Here is a 26,419-nt window from a genome sequence, read left to right as displayed (position 1 = left end):
GAGTTTGGGAAGAGGGGGCAATCACGGCAGTCATTTGCGGCACTAATGTCCAATCATGGGGCCCTTCACTCATGTGATTTAGGCAGTGCAGGAGTGGGGTTCGCGGCGCAGAATGGTGCGAGGAGGGTGTAGAAGGCGGCGGTGAGGTGGGGGGCAGAGGCCGTTTAGGCCGGCCCCTAATAGGAAACTGGCAGTCTTATTCCTTCCCCAGATTCTGTTTGTCACCCCGCTCTCCATTACGTGCCTCCCAAGCCTGATGGCTTTGGACAGGAGCTGATCAAAAAGCCATCGCTTGACCTACACGCCGTGGCAGAACGAGACTCACGTCCTGCGCAGGGAGAGGAGAAGATGAGACAGAAGAGGAGAAGGAGGGGTGTATGTCAGTGCGTGGTGCAGAGCTGGAGAAAGAGGGAGGGTGATAGCTCTCGGACCGGGACAAGAGGGCTGTAAATAAAATGACATTATTATTTCCTCTGTCCCGTCATGTAGAAAAGCCAATTATGGTAATGCTGCTGCCAGCGTGTCAGAGGGAATGCTGGGATGTGCTTCCTGTGAAGCGGCTAACATGAGAGCAATGCCCTGATCAGGAACACAGGCCTCAGTTTGACAAGATACTGAACAGATAGGAAGAACAAGAAATAGCGAGGGACAAGGGAGAGAGAAAGCGAGAGGGGTAAGGCCTTGTTTGCTTAATAGATAAATATTAATACACCTGGATGGATTGAGGACCTATAGTCATCTATTCACTTTCAAATAGTTCACTTTCAACGAGGTGTAGAAAGTAACAAAATAAACACCAGTGAGGAGGTGTGTCATACAGAATCTTATTAAGTTCAGCTTGGTGATGTGAAAATGATAGAGATGCCTGAGAGAAGTTATCGACCCCAAAAGTTCATGAATTATATTCTGTCACACCTCAAAATTTGACGAGATGAATTATGCAAAGGCGACGGTGAAAGAGCCGGATATTGAGGGTGAAGGCGATCATTTACTTTAGAAGCTAATTCGTTCTCATCTCATCTCAGGCTTCTCCACGGTATCCCGTTCTTAAAAATTCCTCCCGCGCTTGATAGGGGTTCTCTCCTTAAAATAATTCCTCAGCTACCTTTCTCCTTTAACTCTCATCCATTAGCCCTTCTTTCTCTTTTTCTCCCACCCTCCTCCTCTTCCTCCTCCCCTCTCCGGCTTTGCTCACACGCCCACATGGGCCCCTCCCAAGCGGAATAATGGGAGCATATGGCCTAGGCAGCACCTACAGGGCCTTAAATAACTGCTGCAGCATTCCAGCTCGCTGTACCAATTTATCTCTCTCCCCCCCCTCCCTCTTTGCACCCCATTTCAAAACACTTCTAGCTTGAGTTGAGCTCAGCAGACAGCAGCGGATGGGACATGTTGTTCTTCAGACACATAGCAACATAATGGACTGACACAGAAAGTGGTGTAAAAGTGATTAAGCGTCGTGCGCACGGTACTGGTGTTGAAATCCAGTTTTATTGGCAGATATTCACTGGCCTTCTTAGCGATCATTTTGCACCGGCAAATACCTCAAGTCGTGTTGCGTTACGGTGAGCTAGTAGCATTATTTAAACTCACTGCAGTGATGCTTTAGATGGTGCTGTGTGTTGAGTGAGCTGAGTGTATACATATCAATGCTGGACCTTTATTTGCCAGTCTGTCCGTTTAAGTTCTTGGCCGACAGCTACTGAAAGCAAAGCATATGCTAGCTGGAAGTTGTAAGAGTTTCCTTTTGGTCTTTGAGAGAAAGGAGCTCAGGTTCAGTGTGTTTTGAAAGAATAAAAATGCATACAAAGCGTCCACTTAGTTGCCTAAATTCTGTTCACCTGATGAGATTACTGTCCTATAAATGTGGGGCTGAAGAGGCGCTAACCTGCTACAAGTCACACTCTCGTGTAAATATGTCCCGCAGATTTCCTTCTATAAGACCTTAAAAAGAATGATATATGGATTAATGGGCAGCTCGTGTTGGAGTGTTTATGCACACGAGTGCCATGTAAGTGCCTGGGCAGGTGTAATGTCTAAGTAGAGGGGCTGAATGTGTGCGCAAATGAGAGAGAGTGAGTGCGAAAGGTGCTGCTGTTTTATTTATAGAGCCAGCGCTATTTATACCCAACTCAAAGATCAGTTCAGAGAAGCTTGCTTGTGGGCCACAGCCAAGATCACTCTCCATTACGGTGCATGCTTAACACCAAAACACACACACGCACGTACACTCTCGCCTATATGCGAGGTGGGGCTGCGGTTGCCATCATATCTGCTTTGTACGTATACACACAGTAACAAAACAATGTGATTTAGTGCGCATACGGTACAGCCATGCATTCGTTCACAAAGGGGTAGATGAGGAAGGGGAGAGGGTGGGGGTGCACGGGGGTGAGCCCACACTGACTGACTGAGTGTTCTTCATGGAGTACAGCAGGCTTTAACATGCTCAGGGATCAATACAGTGAACCAGCGCCAATCGATTGCAATTCATCTGGCTATTTATTTTTTTTTTTTACATTTCATTCTCACCCACTCACAATGCACGCTGAGCAGCAACCCTGCGAGGCAATACATAAATAAACATACACACATTTGCATACAGAAGAACACACACACACACACCTGAGCCGCTGGAATGATGCCCCCCCCCCGGCCCCTTGCAAAAGCGTGTTCAATAAACCCGTATGGAATTTATTTATTTTTATTGAGCATATCAGCCCATCCTGGTCCTCTCTGCATAACAAGGCCTGTATAATTAAACCATAAATTTCAGTGCGCTCCTTTAATTACCACAGACAATGTCAGGAGGCAGCAGGGTAAACAAATGGCTTTGAAGTGAGCGAGGGAAAAAAAAAAAAGGTTCGACACAGCAATGGAGAAGCTGTTCATTTTGGTGAGAATGTTGTTGCACTTGAAAAGGATGAAATGTTAAAAAGAGTGTACGTGCTCGGGGAGTACAGTATGTATTTTTTTTCCTCCCTCCTGCCTTTTCTAAGAATACTTTTGAGGGATGCAGTTTTGTCTCAGAGTGAAGGAAGAAACAATCAGCGCATTGCTGCAAGCATGACGACGTGCAAATATGTATGTCTGGATGAGCACAGTACACTTGCGACTACTAATAAACTGAGTAATGGAGTGGGTGTTTTGGGTGTGTGTGTGTGTGTGTGTTTGCATTTGTGCCTTTTTTAAGCCTCTTTTTCCCATGAACACACAGAAGATGCAGATGGTACGCTCGTGTTTATATGTAGTTTACGGGGAAGCCAAGTTTCTTGAGTATGACTGGAGACACCTTTACGGTCTTCAACAGCATACATCATATACAAATGTGTGTGTTTGTGTGTGTATTGTGCACACGTGTGTAAGCTTTAGGTCAATGTCAACACACAGACCTGTTTCTCAGCAGCTTAGCTAATTACACAAGAGCCCTGAAGGCCACTTAGAACAGGTTAGCTAATTAACAAACAGGCTGATTGCAGATTAATTGAGAGGTGTTCCTAATCTTCACCCCTAAATGCAATGACAAATGCTAACTGGCACTAATTAGGCTGGTATGGAGAGCTGAGAGTGGAGGCTGTATTTACAGTTACTGTGGCTCATATGGATGTGTGGCTTGTATCCAGCTGCCTCTTTCAGACCTGCCAACAGGTTAAAGCAAATGAAACTTTAGTGAAAGTACGAGGAGGCTAAGAGGTAGTGAAGACAGCTTCATCAGCAGCCTTTTTAGGCTGCAGTGCGATGTGGCCTCAGTATGCATGATACATTTATGGTATTTTCTGTGCGCAAGAGTAACTAATACATATTTGAATAGCTCACTTATATTAGAATGTGAATATTTACTTATTTGCAGAAAGAGAGGGAAATTGTTCAATACAACACTGTGCAAAATTGGTGACACAACGGATAACTATAGGCCACTGGCGCCTCTAAATGTGGAACACTGCATCCTGAATTATTATTACAACTGGCAGTAAATTTTTTTAAGTGCTGCTTTTTTTGCAGTCTCTGTGAAAGAGAAACATGTCCCACTTTACCTGTGGGGATAGTACTTTTGAAAACTCCCTCTCATATGTCTATTGAAAGCCTACTGTTAAGACTACACTATTTGCAGTTTGACCTTTCCCTGCGTGTGAGGATTGGTTCCCTCAGCTTCAGCATGAATGGCGCGCACAGAACATGAAACCTGAAACGGTGTCAACACAATGGGTTAAGGTGGATTACAAGGACAAAATAAAGAGAAATAGGACCCTCGGTGGGGATCTGAACCGGCACCCATCTGTGGATGATCACCTGCCAATAGAAAATGTACTTTATTCACAAGCCACACACACACAATCTTGCAATTTTCACAGCCACTAAAACTACTCCCCAAGGCCCGACTTCTTCTAACTTCCATCTGCCTAGAAAAATTTATCATTCAGTTCCCCTGTCTATCACACACACACACACACACACACACACATACACACCTGTGCCTTTTAAGCTGCCCACCCTCCCCAAACATGCACACGCACTAAGTTTCCACCTGGACTCTTTCAACCTCTGACCCCACCCTCACTCCTTCTTATAATCCTTCTCTCCATCCATTGACTTCATTGCTTCCGTCTTTCTTTTGCAACACCTGCGCTTTTAAATCCCTACATCAGGATGGCCCATTTTACCTGAACAAACACACACACTGCCAGTAAACACACACAGAAGTACCTACACGTCCTTACCCAGATCCCAGGAAACACACACAAACGCAAGTATGTACAAACACACACACACGCACGCACACACACATGCACTGTCCCTGACAAGACAACAGCCAGCAGCAGCTGCTTCCATCTCCTAGCAACAGCCAGCCTGATAGATGACCCAACGATGGATAATTACCGTAAATCACCACAGCTCACACACTAAAGGAGAGAGAGGGGCAAGGGAGCTTAAGAAAGACTGAAAATGTAAGAGAGAGGGAAAGAGCGGGGATTGAGAGGGATCAGAACTCGAGGGCTTGGGGCTGGTCATGTGTGCACTAATGCACATTGATGAGCTCAAATTCATCTGCTTTTTAAAGCACACACACACAAACACACACACACACGTATACATTTAATTCAGACAACATGCTCTCCTACACACATGCAAAGGTGCTCACCGTATACATAAACGTGTGTGTGTGCAGCACACAAACACAGTCACACAGTGTCAGCGCTGTGGCTGTAATCTGAAACCACAGGCCCCACCTTCCTATAGAGGAGCTTGTCTGTCACAGGTTCCCATCTTTTTGCACAAAGGTGCCTATCAAAGGCCAGAGGGTGCTGTACAGTGAGTCTGCGCAGTGCTCTAGAGCACAGTTAGGAATGGAAACAGCAGGCTGCTGCTTAGAAACTCTGACAACATGATTGCCTTTGATTTGTTTGAGAAGTGTTTGATTTAAGATATTGACCAGATGGATGCCAAAAAGTTCTCCAAACATGCTCTTTTTTTCTTTTATTTGGAAGCGAATGTCTGATTTGAGAATCATTCCTATTTTTTTTAAAACCCTCTACCGACAATGATAAAGCAGATTTGCATAATGTCACATCCAACTACTGACATGCAGTCTGTATTCCATGAATTCTAAATATAGCAACATGACAAACTACCTCCAGAAGAACAAAGTTTACTCCAAATTATCAACAGATCTTCGATATGCACACGCAGCTGCTCCATTTACTTCCCCATCATTTTCAGCTCTCCCAGACATGCAATCTGTCCTTCTCTCTCTCCCTTCTTTCTTTCCTTGCTATTCTCCCCTCCTTCCCTCATTCCCCGACTCCCTCCCTGTGCGAGTCCTGGCTGCTGCAGACATTTGATCTGGCTGCCTTGTGATAGATTGACAGGTAATGAGGAGGTTGAAGGGGCGTTGGAGACAGGAGCAGGTGTTCAGCACAGTCTTTTTGGCCAGCACTAAGCTGCCATGTCCTTCACTGCTGCACCGCACCACTCCGTTTCCTCCTTCTCTCACTCCTTCTTTCCCTCCTTCTTTTCCTCCCTTCTTTCCAACATTCCCCCCCCCCCCCCCCCTTCTCTTCCTTAGAGAAGAGGACTATGCAATCCATCACACGTTGACACGGTCGGACATAGACTGTCTTTATATGGGAAAAATGCATGGGCCGTGGAAATAAATAAAGAATAGAACATCGTGTCCCATGCTGGCAGCAGCAAACTAGGCCTCGGACTGATCACTCAAACTGTGCCGTGAGGATGAGACTGATTTGGAACATCCGCCTGTAGAGGAGACCAATAATGGCTTCTTATAGCAAAGCTGGCGCTGACATGACTTTTAATGCAAAAAAAAGTTTCCTTTGCAAAATAAAAATGCTTTTGTTTTTAGAAACACCAACATTTTCACATGATTCTAAAGTACATTTCAGAGGCAGACTGTTCAGAAACTCACAGGAGTAAATTTTAGGTATGTTAGTCACGTTATATTAAAAGAGGACTCCCTTACAAGCTTTACAGTACATAATGGTCTAACTCGACACCAATCGGAGGCAGATTTTGACCTGTTTCAGTCCTGCTGACACAGCAGAGCACCACTCTGCATCACACCACACAAGCTAAACAGGAGGATAGAGAAGAGAGAAATCTGATGAGTTGGGAGACGGAGCAGAAATCTGAGGACGAGGATGTGAATGATTGCAGTAGAGACAGCTTTTTTTGGGTCCAACTGTTGAATTGCTACTTTGCTGCATTTATGTGTTGCACTGATTGAATTTAAAATGAGTTATTCTCAATGATCAAGAGCAACAAGAACATTTTGTGTTTAAGTTTAACCCCAAAATGACCTCAGCTTGCTGTAATTGTTCAGAATCAGGTAATATTTGACAGAAAGTCATTTGTGAAGCTTCTCTTGTGTCGGGCAATTTCCTGACATACGCAGACGCAGGATTTAAGGTAGAAATGAACGGTTGCACCTTTGAAACCACCTTAAATGCAGTAACAGAAACTTGAATTGTCGTCATGGGAGCCAACAGGCAGAGACAGCCAGAGGAAAAACAAGGCTTCAGGCTATAAATCCAACCCTCCAGTTTACTGCCCAACATTAAAGGACATGTCACCCTCCTAAATCAGATCACCAAGAGGAGACAGACGGGCTAAAATGGGGAGCATTTGCATGTTCAGTAAAACATTCCTAAGAGCTCAACAAAGTGCTTGACCACTTTCTTTTTGTTATATCCTGCAGTTAAAGATTGTTCATACAATTTGAGATACGTACAACGTGAAGGAGTCAACTAGCTTTCTGTCACGACACACCATTCTGAATGAAAGTAAAGATAGAAATATTTATCGAGCTTCTGTTTTTAATCAGCCTCCCTAAAGGTGGATTTAAACACTGAAACTAGCACTTGGTCTGGTGTCTGACCCACGTTTCTTCCTTTAAATCTACAAAAACAGCAGCTTCACCTGGACAATCTAACAGACAGTTTAATTATTTAATATAATGCCAGATAAGAGTGTGTGTAGAATTAAAGAGGAAGCCACCAGGCTTAAAATTAGCCTATCCCAATTGTCACCCTACTCAAAGAGAACCTGTTTTCTGAAAAAAAAGAAGTCATTGACGTGCAATCACATTCAAACACACTCGCCTGTCAGTTTATAACTCTCCTACTCTCACGCACTCACACACACACACACACACATACAGACCAAACATCGGCCAACACACAAATAGACACCCACACATACACACTTTTTAAGCCCTTGCCTGGCATCAGCTGTCACACAACCTGTCTCAGAGAACTAAGCAGAGACAGACGCTGTCAACTTAGAGTGCCTCAAATGCCCACATCCACCCAGGCAGAGGAGAAATCAAGCCTGTCTTCCAGTATAATTTGCGCTAATCCTTCATGGGAGATAGTAAAGTCTATGGCATATCTGCCTAATAGCATCAGTCACCGGCAGGTTCTAATCTCATATTTAGACCCATTTCCATCACGGACTGACGACAAAAGCACCAGCACAAAGTGTGATTACCTTCTTATTTTTTTTACATTTCTGCATGACTTGACTCCTGATAATAGTTCGGTAGGGAGGTGGGGAGGGGTGAAAACACGAGAAGTAGAAACTTTGAGGTTCTTTTCTTCATGGAGGAAGAAGAAAGTCATTTCTACAGAAGACAGGTGGGCAGAAAAAATGGAGTAAAAGTAAGTGGCAAACTGTATCAGGAGAGAAAAAGTGGAGGTAAAGAGAGTGAAAACCTTTCAGTCAAGAGCCTGCCCAGACTCACACACGCTCACATTCACGTTAACACATCCTCATGCACGCACACACCCTTACAGACTCGAAGACACACACACACACGCACACACACACACTTCTTTTCAATGCGTTTACAACCTGTGGTGTTTGTCCTGCTCTACTGGCTGCTTTACCGCGTGCATTTGAATGCCGACTGGAGTGCATCCCTCTCTTTCAGACAGCGCCATAAAAGACGACACACACAATGAGGGCTCTTTTCAGCAGAGTGGGGCTGCCTGGGGGTAGGGAAGCACCTCCAAAACCGCCACAGCACTTCAACTCTCAAGGCACAATGAGGTGCTAAGCCTTGATGAATAATGAGAGATTATTCATAAAGATGACAAACAGAACAGAAACCAACTATACAAAGTGTTGCGATGAAAAGTCCTTTAGCTGCAGCTTTCCCTCCACAGAGTGTGTGTTGACTGTGGCCGAGTGTATTTGTGTGTGTCTCTAAGAGTGACCTGGCGAAAGGAGGGAGACAAAAAGAAGGGGAGGTAGCGCAAGGATCCTAATGAAGCCGTAAATCAGAGTCTGATGAGAACAGACTCTGAAGGAGGATCACATCAGTGGAGATCAATGCAGACAGCTACACACACACACGCACGCACACTGACGAGAATAGAGATGAGAAAAAGCCAGACGCAAACACATGCCAGCGTTCCCAAGTGTGGCAGACTTATGAAGGTAAAAGCAAGTACATGAGAATAAACACACCCATTCATTTCCAAACACACAAAATGACACACATACACACACACATACTCATCTAAAATCTATTAAACTCCCTCTAAGTTTAAAGCCCATCTTCCCCCAAGAACTCACCCGTGGGCTCAAGAGTCCCACCTCCTTGTTCAATCCTGCTCGTCTGAATAATATCTGCTGTGATGAATGGCGCCATAACTCTGATATCCACAATCAATCTCTGCTTTAAAGACACATTCATCTTGTGCAATGCTGAATGGATTTAGGGGTGGGGGTGGGGTGGGGGATGCAGATGAGAGGGTGGGGGGGGGGTTGTAGGAGGTGGTTGGGTGCTTGCCTGACCTCCCAGAAGGAGGGTGGGTGGGGCTCGAGGGTGCTGATGGAAGGAAGAAGGGGAGTCAGGTTGGGAGGGCTGCACTGAGTGATGTGTGTCAGTTCACATCTGGCTACAAAAATAAATGAGGCTTATGAAGACAAATGAAAAGGGGCTGTCTCCCCAGTTCCCCCCCACCCACCCCACCGCCCTGACGCACACTCAAACTCAGACAGACAAGAAATGCACAGAGAGGGATGAAAAAACGGGGCGAAAAGACAAAGAGGAAGAAGCAAAACAGAAGAGCTGAGAAGAGACCGAGTGTATTCACCGATGTAATGACCTCACAAGGATAGTGATGAAGTTCTGGTGTCGATGAATGCATATGCTGCTTTAGTATGAGCTGAGTCATCCATGGGTGCCAAAAAAGCTATGGTGGTGTAGCGTATGCTGCCTGAAATGATTGTTTTATCATACAGTAGCTAAACTTGACTGCGCTCTTTGCACTAAAAAAAAAAGGGAAAACAAAGAAATTAAAACGGCCACTGTGTGAGTGCAAATTCTCAGCCCTGAACTCACACCTATGGCTGAGGATACAGAGGCAGGGGGAGGGGAAGTATTTAGCGGGCTGGGGGGCTTTTAAGAGTGAACTATCCATGACCTGTTAGAAGGGTCATCTGTCGGTGACACTGCCACTCAATATTCTTCTTAATGATGTACCACGTCTTTTAACCCCAGCAGACAAAGTAAGGAAACATTACACCGTCAGGAGGGCTCCCCCACGTCTTCTTCCTCCCTCCCCGCCCCATCTTTTTCCCCTCTCATTCACTCTCGCCGCTTTGCTCACCAAGTTGTAAGACCCAGAGTTGGATTTTTAATTATTAAAAAGAGAATTCCAGCCAGAGAGTTGTTCAGCTCTTTTTCAGGCTATATGATCTGCCAGGACCTGGCTGGAGTCTGCACAGTGAGCGCCATATACCCTGTTTAGTCTGGTTGTTGGAAAGCGAAAGTAAGCGCACAGGCACGGCTTTCAAAGTAGACACGTGCTGACAAGATACATCAAAACTGTATTTATCCGGACACCTTAGCATGCCTTAAAAATATCCTGTCACTTACTAACCAAAGAAAAAAAACTTTTACTTATTCGATGATTTAATGTTGATTTTACCATATTTCTTCTCTTCAAAGAAAAAGTTTAATATACCACATAAAAACACACGAAAACAAGGCCTGCTCTAAGGCATCTAAACAGATGATGATGATAATCAGGCTCTGGCCTCTCTAAATACATAATATAACCTGATTGGAGGAAGGGAAGGGCACCCAGGTAAGATAGTTCATTGATTCGGGAAGTGGCTGCAATGGAGTTAACCCTAGCTGAGGTTATGATGGGGGTGGATGAAGGTTTGGGATGAAAGGTGAGATGATGATTGATGAGAGGAAGCAAGAAAAAGGAGTGCATGCAGTGAGGTAAGACATTAACAGAAGAAAGTAGTAGTAGAAAGGCATGCCACAACTGGACCGACACTGTTTGCTGTAGTAACCGACACATCAGCTACAACGGGCTTTCCTATGTACGAGCTGTTCTGCAGAGTAATGTGCCCTTAAACAGGCCCAGTGCGTTCAGTGCCGTGACCCCCGCGGACCTCCGACTGGGTCCCGAACAGCCAGAAAAGCTGTAATCTCTCTGTCAAACAACTCTTCAGTAGCAAGTATGGAGTGTGTTTGTGCATATAAATGTTTCCAGACTGCATCGACAATTTAAAAACGACAGCAAAAGAATGACACGGGGGAACCAGCTATTCCGTACGGAGGGTGCAATAATGACATTCAGAAAGATAAGGCGGGTTTTAAACACGTCAGAAAAACAAAGGTAAATATTAATAGCATCATTTAGTGAGAAATTTGTGAATGAATGTATAAAAATATCGGTAGATGTTGTCAAACCGCTTGTAAGTGTTTCTGAATACCCTCCCAACTTATTGAATATTTTAATTATTCTTTCAGATTTTTTTTTTCAAAAGTTGGCTTTGAAGATATAGCCAGCGCCTGCACTCAATGGGTCAGCCCTGCATACACAAACACACAATTGTATACACACACAAACACACACACACACGCACACGCACACAAACACACAAAGCGGCTGTGTGAGAGTAGAGGGAAGACAGAAACATTACAGGGCCCGTTTTTTTGGAACCAGGCAAAGTGAGTAAGGAGGGTGGAGGTGGTCGGGAGGGGAGGCAGGGAGAAGAGAAAACGAGGAGGAGAGTGAACAGCGGGGGCGGGCTGAAGGAGTAGAGATGAGGGAGGAAGGGAGGGAGGGAGGAAGGGAAGGAGGGTGGGTTGAGCGTTGGAATGAACTCTCTCAGGCTTTGTGGTGCACGTTTCCCAAGGCCCCCGCCTGGCCCCTTTGATAAATGACACATGTCATTCTGTCAGCTTGTGACACTGCAGCTGGGAGGCCCTGTGATGTATGGCTCTGCTGAAAAAGGAAATCAACTTTTTTCCCCTTCTCTCTCCCTCGCTCTCTCTCTCTCTTTCCTTCTGTCTCCCTCCCTCCTTTCCTCAGCCCAGCCTGAGTGCATGGCCCTTTTATATGAGGATTTAGGTTTCCTCTGGTCCAGTAAGCCCCCACCGCCACCCCCCAACACACACACATAGGCAGCGACAGACAGGCATGCATGCAGCCAGGTTGCGGCTGGTTTGTTCTCACGCAGACACACACACACACACACACACACACACACACACACACACACACACACACACACACACACAGATACACACAAGCGGTGACGCAGCTATTATGATCGTGTTCAAAGCCGTAACCTGAGGAAAAGAGGGCAACGCCACATTGGAGGTAGATCCAGGATTTATGGCTAAAAGCCGAGGAAGTAAACAAAGTGCGCACTTTTTAATAGGCAAGGGGGTGGGGGGGGTAGCAAGATTCCGGTTGGGCAGGATGGCTGGTGTCTCCCACTGGGTCATCTGTCATCCATGTGTCTGACTGGGAGTACGAGCACACACAGCTCTGGAAATGTTGCGCATGCACGCACACTCCCACAGGAACTGGGATGAACTGAGAGAGGTCTGCCACACACACACGCAGCGTTATACAGATGCATACAGTTTATATGCAAACAGATAAATATTCACACACGCCAAAAGACTTTTCAGAGCAAATGCTCGCACTATCAATCTTGAAATGGTGGAGAGAAAAAAAAGAAAAAGAAAACAAAGACATGATGAGATTTTATTTCACAGGGCAAATGAGTCTAGCCAATGAGCTGCTCCCGTGAGGCCTGCCCTAGCCCTCCCTTCCTGGCAGATTAGCCTATCACGGCATCCTATTGACCTCTCTACTCCATGCACCGCCCACGCAATGGGTGAGCCAACATAAAGACCAATCTCTCTTTCGCTTTTTCCCCCCTCTTGCATACACACTCCCTTACTCACACGCTCTCTAATCATATCCCAGTCTTCCTCTTCCTCACTCTCCCCCCTTCCAGTTTCTCTCTCTTTACACTCCTCCTCCCTTTCATTTCTCTCTCAACGGCTGACCTGTTATCAGTACACTGGAGATTTAACGGCCAAAAAAAAGAAAACAGCCGAGCGCGAGTCAGGCGTGGCGGAGGGACATTTCCCAGTGTCGCTTCTCAATCTTCATGTGCTTTCTCTCTTTCTCACACACACACCCAACCACCCACTACTGACTTGAAATCATCCAAATGTCTTCACTAGCATTTACTCCTTGCAGTCAGGTACAAAAAAGAAAATACAAATCACGATGAGGTGATGGTTGTGTTAGTACGAAATCACAGGAATGAGGAGCAGGATCCAGGCCATTCATTGGGCTGCAACACACACTAATGAGTAAGAGTTCACTATGTGTTGCTATGGGGACTAGGGCTACTTTGACTAAAGGAGAGCAAAAGAGCCTGAAACACCGAAAGACAGGGAGAGGAGAAAGAGAAAGAAAACAGCATGAAAAGGAAGACGTTCGTGAGGATCCAATAGACAAAGGAGGGGAATAAAGAGTAGAGTCAGACATATTTAATAGATTTCCTTGCCACATATTAGAGGATGACCCATAAGGCAGGTCTAACACTGTGTACCAATTTCATCATCATGTGCTTATTGGAGAAATCAAACACAATGGTGTCATGAAAGGTAGCCGGATTTAACTTAATGTAGCGTTCTGATTGGATTACACAACAGGGCAACAATATTTTTAGCGTTCTTATTATTATCGTTGCTATTAATATTGGCTTATTGGCTTAGAGCATTTTAATAATGTGTAATTCTGGTTGAACCACAAAATTATTTACATTTTTTTTTCGGTGGCATGAAAATCGTCAAATTAATACCATGCAGCATTTTAAATACCAGCTATCTGTACCTCCCGGCAGCGAAACACTGATATCCTGCATAAAAAGGTTCATATCTCTTTGAACTTAAATAGAATATGAAGCCAGCCGAAAAGAGAGAAAAGAGAGCAAATAAGAACCTGCTTCGTTCGGACCGTGGCCACCTGGGGGTCACGACCTGCCTGCGACCCGGTCGGATGTGCACTCTGGCTGGGGTGGGAGTGTGTGCAGCAGAAGTGTTTGGAGAGGAGTTGGGGGGGCCGCTAAGCTGGAGCACGGACACACATTTATAAATGCCAGAAGGCCTTCATGATGCTGTCAACAGCACCAGTGCAGGAGGGGTGGGATGAAGGTCCACTGGTATAACCCCCCCCCTCCACGTTAACAGGCCGCCTCTGTGACCCCCACAGGATATTGCTATACACATGCAGACAACAAACACATGAAAACACCGCGCTGTTGCCACTGGAAGAAAATCCCTACCCCTGGAATAGTGCAGCCACTGTAAGCCATTTTGTTTTTGTTTAGTCTCCTCTTTGGACAAAGTTTGGCCTGAGTGGTTTGATTTTGTCTTTTAATCACAGCTGGAGGACAGGAAGAAAGAGGCACGAGGAAATGAAGTAAGGGATATGACAAGAGGGGCAGTGTGTGGAGGCAAGAATCCGGGAGAGCGTGTTGTTGCAAGCACATATAAAAAGCTAGCAACTTTGGACTCTGAGGTCAGTTGATAAACACGACATTGACAAGTCAGGAGCAAGGACGGGGGGGGGGGGGGGGGGGGGGGGCAAAAATAAAAAAAACCCTCCAGTTTCCCTGATCTTTCTAATCTGAGCCAAGCATTCACCTCAATTAATCACTGGAATTGTTACACCATGGTAATACTGAAAACAATCTCCATGATCACACGCACAAACAAAATTTCAAATTGCTATCATCCATCTCACCTGCCCCTGTTAAAAGCACACAGCAAGGGGGGGGGGGTGGACTGTGTATGTGTGTGTGTCGGGGGGGGGTATAGATGGCTGAACCATTTGTTGGCTTCCTCCCCACCCCCGTTCCCATTCTAAAGGCCCGGCCAGCAAGATGATGGTGAAAAATTAACGGCAGGCAGCCAAACAAGTAAAAGCACCAGGGCGAAGGGATCAATGTGCGGCATCCATGGCGGGAGCAGCTATGTAAAACACTTGCCTTAAGTCAGCCGCATCCGGTTAATATTTAATCCCTCCATCCATCTCCACAAAGAGCGTTTCCCTTTTAGCTTTAGCTGCCGTTTACTTTGATTACACACAGCTGTTTGGGGGTGGCTGGGGCCGGGGCGGGGAGGAGGTAGCGGGGGCAAAGCAGGAACGATAAGAGAGAGCATGGTGGGGTGATTTGCATGGGGATGGAAAAATATTCTCAGGTTTGATAATCGCTCAGAGCAGTCTAGTGCCAGTGTGAGACAGCAGAGAGGAGGTAGGCCTGAAAGAAAGAGTGAAATAAACAGAGAAAGAAGAGAGAGAGAGGGAGAGGTGTTAGATCTGTGAGGATGAGGGGAGGAAATAGAGGTGATGCTGAATGAAGCTTAGGAAAAACAAAACAAAAAAAAACAAACCGAGTTTCACTCCGAGGGGGTTGCCTTATTTAAAACAAGAGATATGCAAATACAGCTAGGAGTAGCAAAATAACACTGATATTATCTTCCTCGGTTATTTTCTGTGGCAAATTATTTCTAGGGAGGAAATCCAAAACTGTAACTCCCAAGTGAACATGCAAATCCATCTGCGTATTCCTGGGGAGCCTTCGCCACTCGCTCTCATGTTGCTTCTTGCGCGTTGCTGTTTTTGCTTCCCTCCTTTAACCGACTGAAGTTTCCCATGTTTATTCTGCACCGGTGCTGAAAACTGCACATTACAGAAGCCGAGCAGTAAACTACGCAGTGTCAACAGTGTTACGCATAGGCGTATAATAACTTCATATATATGCATGTAACGGTAAATTAGGTGATATGTAATTAGAAATAATGGCAAATGTAAAACTGAACTTTGCGTTTCCTGCTCTGCTACTTACTGTGCGCAGTCACCACTTGGCTGCCTGAAGCCTGTGCACATAATGCTTTCGATTAAACTTTACCAATTACCGAGGGAAATGACCTACATGCCGCTGCACTGATTTAAACCCTTAAAAATTGAGAAAATATGTCAAATGTGGAACACACGCCACTTAAATTTGAGGGGGGGGGGGGGGGGGTTGGGGGGGGGGGGGGGGTTGTTTGTTTTTTTTCCACCTTAATGCCAGAAGCCTGTCGACTCAAATGTGTTTGTCAGCCAGCGGGTTTACTGGAAGGAAGCCCTCAAGATGGGCAATGGCAACTGTTCATTTTCTCACTCGCTGACCTCAGCTCCCCACTTTACAATGTGGAATAAAAAATGGGCCCGTGTTAGCCAAGAGCGCGAGGAACACGGAGGGAAGAAGAACCAGCGGTTAGGTTAGTCTGCAGCTGCTGCTGTTTTGCAGGTGAACTTAACATACACTGTGTATGTATGGCGCACACCAGGGATGAAACGAAGATGCTTTTTTTTAAACCTGTGGAACAAACTGCATAGCGAGCTTGATCTAGAGTTTTGCTTTCGCCTACCGTCTTTGCATCGTTCTGGTATTATTCAACTACCAGAGTGCGAACCGGCCTACAGATCGAGGTTAAAATGGGGAAAATACCGGACCTTCCACCCATCCGCCCAACACTCGCTTCACCGTGATTGCTAATACAGCGAGCTATTGATCAATGAGTGCCTGCCGCTGGCTGCTGTTTCAAAGGGGGAGAGAATAGGGGCTGCAGGGCCTGTGACAACCCTGACAAGGGTAAAGTGTTATTTCTCTCACACACCGACAGCTGGACAAGGGGTGGGGAGCGGAGGAGAGCGTTGGAGGGGAATGTTGTAGGGATGGAGGGACATGTGCGTGAGTCGGGAGGGGCAATTCGGCCGGCCAGGCAGTAATTCTTAATTGACACCTGTCAGGATAATGGCGGCAGTCACAGCTGTTGTGGGAGAATTTGTCCATCGTCCCGTTCATCTGTCAGCTTTAATGCCCATCCTAAAAGCTACACCCCACCCACCACCCACCACTCCACCCCATGCAGCAAATACACAAACACACACGCACAGATTTCATCTCCCTTCCCTATCCTAAATATCCACCTCTCTTGAGCTTCACCCACACGGCCAATCTTCTTTGGTGCTGCTGCTTGGCTAAACATCGGTGCCCACCGCTGTCATCACACCATCACACATCCACCCCCCCCACACTCCATAACAGAGGGGGGGGAAAAAACCCCACACTTAATCATTACATTGCTGTATGGATTTAAGCCATGCTGAGATAATTTAGTATTTGTTAAAAGACAAAAAAAACCGCGCTTTTCAACTCTTTCACTCCCCCAGCTGCCTCCTTTTAAGCGTGTCATTCGACCCTGACAATCTCCACCTAAGTTTGTCCGCCGAGGTACAACCAACGGGAAAAATGAGGAGTTAAAAAAAAAGAAAAATATATATTTTTTCAGCCAGCTTCCTTTTTGTTTTTTTGGTTTTGTTTAGCCCCAACACCAGAATTCCTTTTTTCTCTTTGCTTTTGATTGGCAGAAGAAGAAGAAGAAGAAGAAGAAGAAGAAGAAAAAAGAAGAGTATTTATCCAGAAGGGAAAGGGGTGGGTGGGACGGGGTTGAGATGAGAAACATGCTGGAGAGGGTAAAAGAGCAAGAAATAAAGGGAGACGGAGTGCTGCAAAATGAGAGGGGAGATATGTGAAAGAGTCAAAGAGAGAGAGCGAGAGAGGTAGAGGGAGATAGAGAAGAAGAGAGGGAGGAGAGGGAGGAGTGTACAGGGGTTGGGTGTCCCTGGATGGGGCTCTTGCTCTTCTGTAGTGGGCCCATCTCGTTTGTCTTGTTTGTTTGTTGGCATCAAAGAGCTGCCTCTCACTCCCCCTGCTAACTGATGTAATGAGTGGGTAAGCTACATGGTTTTTTTTTGTTTGTTTTTTTCCTGCGCCGAGGAATTCAAATACTTATTAAACAAAATATTCTGTAATTGCTCATCTTTTATTGATAGTAGTAACATGTTAAATTTGGCTCTAGCAGACTTTCCCATAGCCTCTCGAGGAGGCACAGCACTGATCAAGAGAGCAAATTTACCCTCGGCAAATGTAATACTTTACTTAAGAAAATTTAAGATGTCAATTTTTGTGCTGTAAATGTTGCATGACTACTTCTCTTGAACGTTTCCCCTCTTATCCTCCTCATGTCTCAAATTATGTGCCAGAGGAAAGCAAAAAATAAATAAATAAAAAACACACACACAAAATATCAACAGTTTTTTTTTTTCATTAATGAGCTCGGAGGTCTTACATCCCTACTGTGGACCCTTAACAAACTGTAATTACTCAGCACAACACAAATATTACATAGTAATTAAGCACACTTAACAGAGAGCTGATAACGGCGACAGCAAGTCATTTATCAAAGCTTTGAGTCCTTTCTGAAATTTCATGAAAGTTAAGAAAACGAGTTTGTTATGCTGCTGCAACATTGAAAAATGAGAACAAAAATTCTTTATTTGGGGGGAAATTGTTTTTCTATGGCAGTCAGGAATAAGACTGCTTGTCAGCCCAGTCCCAGAGGGCTGCTTTCTATCTGTTTCAGACTTGATTTTCTCAGACTAGCGGGTTTTTTTTTCTCCTTCTTTTTTGGATCCCATGACTTGCTGCTGTTTTTATGTGCTGCAAGGCAGGCAACAAAGCACATCTGGCTTCTTTAATGATATGATTTCCCATCATGCTAAGCCACCTCCATTATGACCTCCCACAGAGACATGCTGGCTGCACTTAAGCATTAGGTGTAGGTGTGTACGTGCGTTTTTGTGTGTGTACGTGCGCGCGTCTGCCTGACTGTCTGTGTTTATGGTTGACGGTGTGCATGTGTGTGTTTAAAGTGCAGCGAGGGCAACACACTGCTAGTGATGGTAGCGGCGTGCCCCGAGGGCAGGTTTTTGCTGCGAATGCCCCGAAAAGAATCAAAAAGAGGAAAAAGACAACGAGGGGCATTAGCGGTATGGCGTGAAATCTATCTTTTATCCATATGAACCACAAAAGCTACATGGTTACAAGTTTGCTAATATCATCTATCTTGTAATTAGTTATTCCTGATAATCCATATTTTTTTTAAAAAAAACATTCAACAAACCTGTTGATCTTGAAACCGTTTTGGTAATGTTTACACAACTAATATTTGCACATTCATGCAAAAGAATTACAAGGATGATAAATGAAACTAAACCATGTAAGAAACTAATACCACACACAGACACACACACAAACACCAGGGGCACTCGTGGTGACTCGAGGCATTAGAAGAGCGAGCTGAGCAAGTTTGACCTCTGACTGGCTCAAATCCCAGATGTAAATTTAACTGCTAGTTTGGGAGGGTGGCGCAGGAGCAAAAGTGGCTATTGACGAAGTCGATCGATGCCACCTGCTAACGACGCCACCGCTCCAATTAGTGTAACCTCTAGCTGAGTCCGCACACACCGGGCTAAATAGAATGGCCAGAAAACATACAGTACATGCGAGGTGTGTGTGTGTGTGTGTGTTGGGGCTGAGATGAAACAAGGCTGCGGTGGATCGATAAGTGTTCCCGCTCTGTCTGATATCCCTCCTTTTTGACTGGGAATAGTGCAGAGATATAACAGTTGAGATATGAGAAACATGGCGCTGCTCTTGGAGCTTGTTTTCCTGCTCTTGCAGTGATGTGGGGGGTTGGGGGGGGGGGGGCAGAGGGGCAGGCCACGCTAAAAAGGATGACTAACATGGCGTGGTTACCGTTACACTCGTTGGAGTTATTCATTCCAGGAAAACTAACACCGGTCAGTGCTAAGCTACAAGCTCACACACACACACACACACACACTCTCACCTCATCTCTCTCCCTTTCCTCCTCTTACACACTCACACAAACATGCACACACTTCTTTTTTTTTTCCTCCTTTTTTCATCCAAATCTAACATAAACTTCTCATTTCTCAGAAGCTGTGCAGCCTTTGAGCCATCGGAAGTTAAGCCTTCCAACTTTCAAGCGAGACACTAGTTCCTTTCTTGAAAAAAATCAACTTTTCATCAAAACAAGACTGTTCTAATTCTCGGAGGGGGGGGGGGGGGTATTCAAATCTGGCAACACTGAGTTTTTTCAATAAAATGCACACACACACACACACACACACACACACACCTAGAGCCTATGCAGTGCAGTATTCCTCAGGACACCGGTGCAGACAGAAGGGTGAGTTGATGTCTGTGTGTGTGTGTGTGTGTGTGTGTGTGTGTGTGTGTGTGTGTGTGTGTGTGTGTGTGTGTGGAGGGGGGTGCCACATAAATCTCAGCGTGCTGATTATTTCGAGGGGAGAATATCACATAACAGCATCGTCAAGTAAGAGCACAAAGGTCGCTGTGTAATCTTAGCTACCCCGGGCATGCAAAATCATTAATCCTCGGGCACTGTGATTCTCCAGCTCGGAATAAACTGGAGGCCTTCAGCGAGGCGGGCGGCTACAACACCGAGCTGGGAGAACGTTCAGCCAAAGTACGAGGAGGCCGTTCTATGAAGTGGCAGTGATTTACTGGCAAGGGTGGGGGTGGTGGAGCTGGTGGGGCCGCAACACACGCAAAAGTGTGAAAACTTCAACAGAATGTCGAGATTTTTAAAAATGGTTCCCAGGATTACTCTGGAGCGCTGATGCATCAGGCGGTTAGAACAGGCCTCAGCCGTGTCATTAATACAAAAATAAATAAAGCTCTCGCAAGAGTTGAGAAATTTCCACTGAGAAAATTACAGCAGAAAATAAGAGGAAACTTCACGAAAAATGCACTGCATTAATGATAGTAATAGTAATTTTTTTAAAAACAACCCGAAAACGATTTTCGGCGTAACCGAAAGAATTCTAATGAAAATAAAAACAATGGGACAAGCAGAAAATTAGCAGAGAACAGAGGGATAGGCTGCAATGTGGTGTGGCTGGTCTGGCTCGCTTATTGCAAGGTTATAGGAGGTGTTGAGGATGGGGGCGTATGTGTGTGTGTGTATGGGTGGGGGGGGGGGGGCCTTACTGAGGTCATTAACTGGCATTGTCTCCTGATGTGATTAGTCAGGTAGCAAAGTCCATTTGTCACCTGCACAGGCAAATTGAGTTGGTGCTGCACTAGGGGCTATGGGGACTGTATAATATCAACTTGATTACATCAAGGCAGCTGTGGACTTGACACCTTACTGAATTTGTCAGCATTAATCGTTAGGGCCTGTCACAAATCCATCAGCTCCACAGATAATTAGGGCTCTCTCTAATGAAGCCAACGGGATGCAACCTTACCCCCACCACCACCACCCCTTCCCCACTCTATACACACACACACCGTTTCTCTTATAATTAACCATCATGCAACGGAACAAGAGCGACTATCTCGTCGTCTCTTTTCCCTCGTCTTCCTCATGTAAGACTATGCAAGCCTGCCTACCATGAAAGGCGGCGTCACTGCTTTCTGTCCTTTACTTTTTTTGGTTTTTCCTCCTGGCCTCTTTACCTTTAAATCAAGGCATCGACTGTACGAGGTGCACGTAGTAATGCACAACATCCATCTTTGCACAAACAAGAACACCAGGGTGTGTGTGTGTATATATATATTTTCACAAACTTGCTGATTCAGGTTTGCAAAGTTTCTTCACATCTTGGTTTCCATGTTCTGGAATTCCTGTGTGTGAATTTCCTGATGAAAATTATAAAGCAACAGGAAGCGTGACAACGAGTGCTGCGTTTTCATTCCATCGGTGGAATATGTCATTAATGGGGTTTTTTGTCATCTAAACAGCAGTGTCACACACACACACACACACACACACACACACATGCAGATACTTCAAAATGATCCTAAGAAATCCTGTGATAATTTTCTTAAAAGCAAAACAAAACACAAAATTTATTGTTTAAAAAAAAATTGCGGAAATTGTAAAATTTACTGCAAAATAAAGCAATCGATTAACAACCTGATCAAAGAAAAGTTTTAACATGAGAAGCTCAAGCAACCCGAAAATTCTTTGCCAAGAAGCTGCCTAAGAAGTGCACTGTGTATGAAAATTAACAGGGAAATGTGCACATCTGATTATGTAACTCAAAGAAACGAAACTGTTAAGAAAATCTTTTGCTGTTTCTGATTTGCAAAATATAACTTTGCATGGTGCGGCCTCGAAACATAACGCACCTAATAAAAGTCTCCACAAGCTTTACAAAGTGAGAATGAAAAAAATAGGCCGTCCACACAAGTCTGCTATTGTTGTTTTAATTGTCTGACTCCTGATTTCCATGCCTAGTCCCACTATGAGCTATTTCCTCTTTGAGCAGTAGCACACAGAGGAAGCCACAGGTCAGTACGAGCTCCCAGTGGAGCATCGGGCTAGCCTGGTGTGTAAGTCGGTGTGTGCATGCGTATCAGCGTGATTGCGTGTTAGTCAGTCGCTTCTGGAAGCGTGGAGTGGAGGGCGTTATCTCTGACCGGCCATCGTGTTCGTGAAAGAATGGAAAACATCCCGTTTGCCAAGCTGTGATTGACCATTACAACCCATGATGTGCATGGCACTCAGTGGACGTTGTAATGGATCAATGGTTTGTGTGTATGTGTGTGTGGTGTGTGTGTGGCAGGAGAAAGGAGGGGAAGGGAGGGGTCACAGAGATGTCATGTTTTTCATGCCTCCATCTACATGCAGAAACCTAACGGGAGTCCCTCTGCTCCCATCGTGGCCAACCTTTTCGAGGGGGATATTTTGCCAAAGCAACAGCGGTGACTGTTCTCTCCGTCTCACACACACAAATGCAGAAAGGTACAGCGAGACTCGGTATATAAAACTCGATTCTTGCTTCGCGGTGTGGGCCAGAAAACATATTACAGGTTGCCACAAAGGCAAACGAGAAAAGGCGAAGTTAACAGCGAGCACCGGTTGAATGTTCATCCGTCCTACACTCCTTCTCATCCTCCTCCTCATCCTCATCATCACCACCACCATCATCTTCATCATCGCAAGCTCTCTGTTTAAAATGATAAAACCTGCTGAGTTCAAAGTCTTCGTCGGCTGGCCCTCCTGTTCGACCCGCTTTGCACCTCATATTTCAAAATCTCTTTAAAATTCTGTAACTGTCTTTTGTTCACTCCAGTTGTTAATGCCTAACTTCAAAGGCTCGGCCTCATTAGCACAGAGGTAGAAACCCCTGTCACTCATTTACATTTGTTTAAAGGCTGCAGGGAGACAAGAGGAAAAAGGGGGAGTCCACATCCAAACCACTAGAAGTCAACCTTGTCGGTCCTCTGCCAACACCTGGTTTTATCAGTTGGTCACATTATAAAAATCATATCCAGCAGTGGACCTCAGCTGTGGGCTGATTCTTGCAGCGAATAAGGGAGGAATATTTCGGACGAGGACAGCCAGAACCTTCCATATTTTCATCTAAGAATATATAGGAAGAGGAGGAGAATTCAAATACCTGTTCTTTTTAAAGAGTGTTGGGGAATTTCTTGCAATTGAACATACACACAGTGCTTTCATCTGCTTTCTGTGCATACACATTTGAAGAAATAAGGTGATTTTTTCAACCACAATTCCCAACTTTCTTCTTTATCCTTTTTTCTTTTTCTTCCTTTTTGTCTTTGCTTTTCAGTTCCTGGTTAAAAGCAGGGTTGTGCATTTGAGTGGCTACCAGAAGCATGCTTGTCTTCATGGGAGGGATTTATTGATGTTTATCAGGGATGAATAGATCAAAGACTGCCACATGACAGACGATCAATCACGCATCAAATCAAGGGTGGCAATCCTCTAATAAAATAAAAAAGAAAGGAAAAACCAGCTCTCGCCCGTTTTTCTCCCCCCTTTCTTTCCCAGTCAATTATTCATCATTACTCACTCTTGAACCTCAAAAACTCCCTTTTATCCCCATAACATGCCATTTAGTTTATCTCACCATTCTTAATAGAACTTTCCTGGCACCGGAGGATTAAAAAAAAAATCTCAAAGTGGCATTGCGCAGATACGTGCGTCATTTGCGCAATTAGATACATTTTAAACACAACAGTGTGTCCAGGGGTGAGTTGTGCGCTGTGTTATTAACACAAATAAATTGATTTAAACCATAAGTTGTAAAATAATAATAATAATAGTAATAAATCGCAGCATGCAGTCCTGCTAAAGAAAAAAAAGGTGGAAGGAGAGACTTCCAATTGGCACTTGGAAATAAAAACTAGTTGGTTACTGGGATGGGAAATGGTCGTAATGGAGGGGCGGGTTATACCTGCTGATCGCCGCGGCTCTTGCTGCTTTCTCCTCGGCATAGTGACCGTCGCGTTCCACGGTGCTTCTCATGCAGGAATTACAAACAAATGGAGTCTTATCAGTTTTGAAAAATCATCCCGTTTTTCGGGGGAGGGGTGTTGTTGATCTCTGAGCTGAGAATGTCTCTTCAAACCGGCTGCTCTTTTTTGGATGTGATAGCTGGGTCGGCTTCAGCGAGACTGAGCTCAAAAATTACGAAGGGATTCGGCCAGCTCCTGACACCTTCACTTCCATTAAAAATCATCTTCCTTCATCTCTCTCGTGGCAGAGTACGAAAAGAAGCACAAAAAAAAAAAAACAGCACCTTAAAACCCAAGTTTTCGGTTCACTCCCTTTGGGGGAAAAACAAAAAAAATCCCCCTAATCTCCAGTGCTGTTTGGAGGGGGACGATAGTTTGCTGCGCCTTTTACGCACACCAAAACTAAAAAGAAAAAAGAAAAGAAAGAGATTTCTGGCGGTAACCAAACAAATAAGTCCCGAGTGCACACCTCTGATAAGTAATGTATCCTTGTGTTTCCTTCCGTTCTTTTGCCACAGACCTGAAAGAGAGAGAATGGGAAAGGAGAAGAGAGATAGACAGGCATTAGATGGGTTAATGTCAATCCCGTCACCACCACGCCACCTCAGCCCGGATCCAGCCTCACCAGTCCGGCGGAGACTTTTTTCCTCCCTCCCCTCCTGCCCTCTTTCTCTCCCACAGAAGGGGGAAAATAATTAAATAAAATAAATGGAGACGAGTAGGCTTTCTCTTGTACTTACGTTTTAAGAGTCGTGGAAATGATTTTCACCGCTCATCTGATCGCATGTTGGACAGAGTCGGGTTTTTTTTTTGTTGTTTTTTTTTTTTTTGGAGGGTTGGTTGATGCGGTGGAGAGGATATCACTTGAGAGAGAGGGGAAACAAGACGCAGGCGCATCCAAGCTTCGCCAACAACAGATCAGATCGACATGGACTAAAATATTTGTCTCTTGAAAAAGCCAAAAAAAAAACCAAGACGGGGGGCAAAAACTCCAGGGACTGATCCGCGGTCTCTCAAAAAAAGAAAAAAATGGGAACGCGGCGGATCCAGAAGCTGTTTCAGACAGTCTCAACTGATAGACAGACGCATCGAGTGGCTTTTCCTGCTACATTTTTACTCCTCCCCTCTCCACAAGCGTCACCCCTGACAGAGGAGCCTACCTGTCAATCTTTTTAATTGTCTTGTTTTCCCCCTCTCTCTCTCTCTCTCTCTCCTTCTCCCTTTGCTTAAAAAAGAAGCCAAACCTCCGACAAAAGGATATGATCCTCTCAAAACTTACTGCGAGATCAGCTAACAAAACCAAACTTATCCCAATGCCTCTTGCAAACTATCAAAAACAACAAGGCTCACTACTTAAGTCTGAGCTTTTTGCAACCCAGGTGACATCTTAAGATCGCCTGGTAGTGACACGGCACGAGTTAGGGCACGACTCTTGCTCCCGCTGACGCTTTAATGTCCCCCAGTGCGCTCCGGCAGCTCTGTTAAGAATAGATCCTTCCAGAAAAATGACAGTCAGATGACAACAGACGATAACACAGCTGCATGGAAGGAGCAGGCAAAATAAATAAAGAAACAAATAATGGAATGAGATGAAAACAAGACACTTTCACAAATCGCCTGTGGGAGCTTTTTGGTTACAGGTGTAGTGTGGGCAGAAACATCTCCCTATGACGCTCAAAACATTTAGTATTAGGAAGAAAAGGGGGGAAAGGCGCCAGTCAAACGGGAGCGCAGTCGTAGTGCACGCTCGGACCGTGATTTTTGTTGTTATTTGTAGGTGTTGGGAAAAGATCCGATGGGTTGGTGTTCTTTTCGTGGGAGTGAAACGGCTGAGGATAGCCTGTGTGGGGAGACGAGGATTGATTTGTTTCACCTTAGTAGGAAGTGAGTGTTGTGTCCGGGAAGGGGAGGGACTCCCGACGACAAGTCTGAGGCGCTGCTGTGCTCCACGCTGGGGCTGCACCAGTGCAATGTTTTAATCCTAAACTCGATCCCCCGCTTGTTTGCTTTGCGTAAGAGTCACGCTACGACGCATCGCGCTTTTTTTCTCCCCCCCTGTTTTTTTTATTTTTGGTCTAAAAGCTCGTTTGGCTCGGCTCAGCCTGGCCCGGGCCTGGCCTGCACGCCGTGCGTGTGCAGAGGGGAGGCTTGTGGTGCAGGCTAATGGCACCTGATCGACCTAATCACAGGCACGAGCACGCGTCAAGTTTGGTCGTGAACTTTGTCACATTTCGGAATCATGTCCAGGGCGCTGTTGGCGAGAAACGGCAGGAGAGCACTACCGCTAATCTACGGGGGGCGCAGAGGCACCGACACACTTTCAGGAGTTCATCTGGCTGCGAGGCGGTTC

At 45.3% G+C, this 26,419-nt stretch overlaps 2 protein-coding genes across 3 annotated transcripts in view; one reads left to right on the top strand and one right to left on the bottom strand.

Moving 5' to 3' along the window:
• LOC113031435 (teashirt homolog 1) overlaps positions 1–26,419 on the bottom strand; it is a 35,959-nt gene that overhangs the window by 8,792 nt on the left and 748 nt on the right. Inside the window, exons 1-2 of one of the 2 annotated variants that reach the window (XM_026183508.2) lie at positions 24,810–25,650; positions 24,009–24,589 (exon numbers count right to left, since the gene is read on the bottom strand). In XM_026183508.2, coding sequence (XP_026039293.2) covers positions 24,009–24,048 — 40 coding nt within the window. In that variant the 5' untranslated portion in view covers positions 24,049–24,589; positions 24,810–25,650. Of the gene's footprint in view, positions 1–24,008; positions 24,590–24,809; positions 25,651–26,419 lie in introns of those variants that run through there. The other variant, XM_026183509.2, reaches the window with a different exon arrangement.
• LOC113031436 (prostaglandin reductase-3) overlaps positions 25,961–26,419 on the top strand; it is a 4,347-nt gene continuing 3,888 nt past the window's right edge. The window contains exon 1 of the mRNA XM_026183510.2: positions 25,961–26,419. This exon is cut by the window's right edge and continues 173 nt beyond it. Within this exon, the coding sequence (XP_026039295.2) occupies positions 26,309–26,419 (111 nt within the window). The 5' untranslated portion in view covers positions 25,961–26,308.

The sequence above is a fragment of the Astatotilapia calliptera genome, chromosome 11, assembly GCF_964374335.1.
Source record: "Astatotilapia calliptera chromosome 11, fAstCal68.1, whole genome shotgun sequence".
In the NCBI taxonomy this organism is placed as follows: Eukaryota; Metazoa; Chordata; class Actinopteri; order Cichliformes; family Cichlidae; genus Astatotilapia; species Astatotilapia calliptera.
The sequence above is the reverse complement of the archived record's forward strand: the minus strand, read 5'-3'. Positions and strand labels throughout refer to the sequence as shown.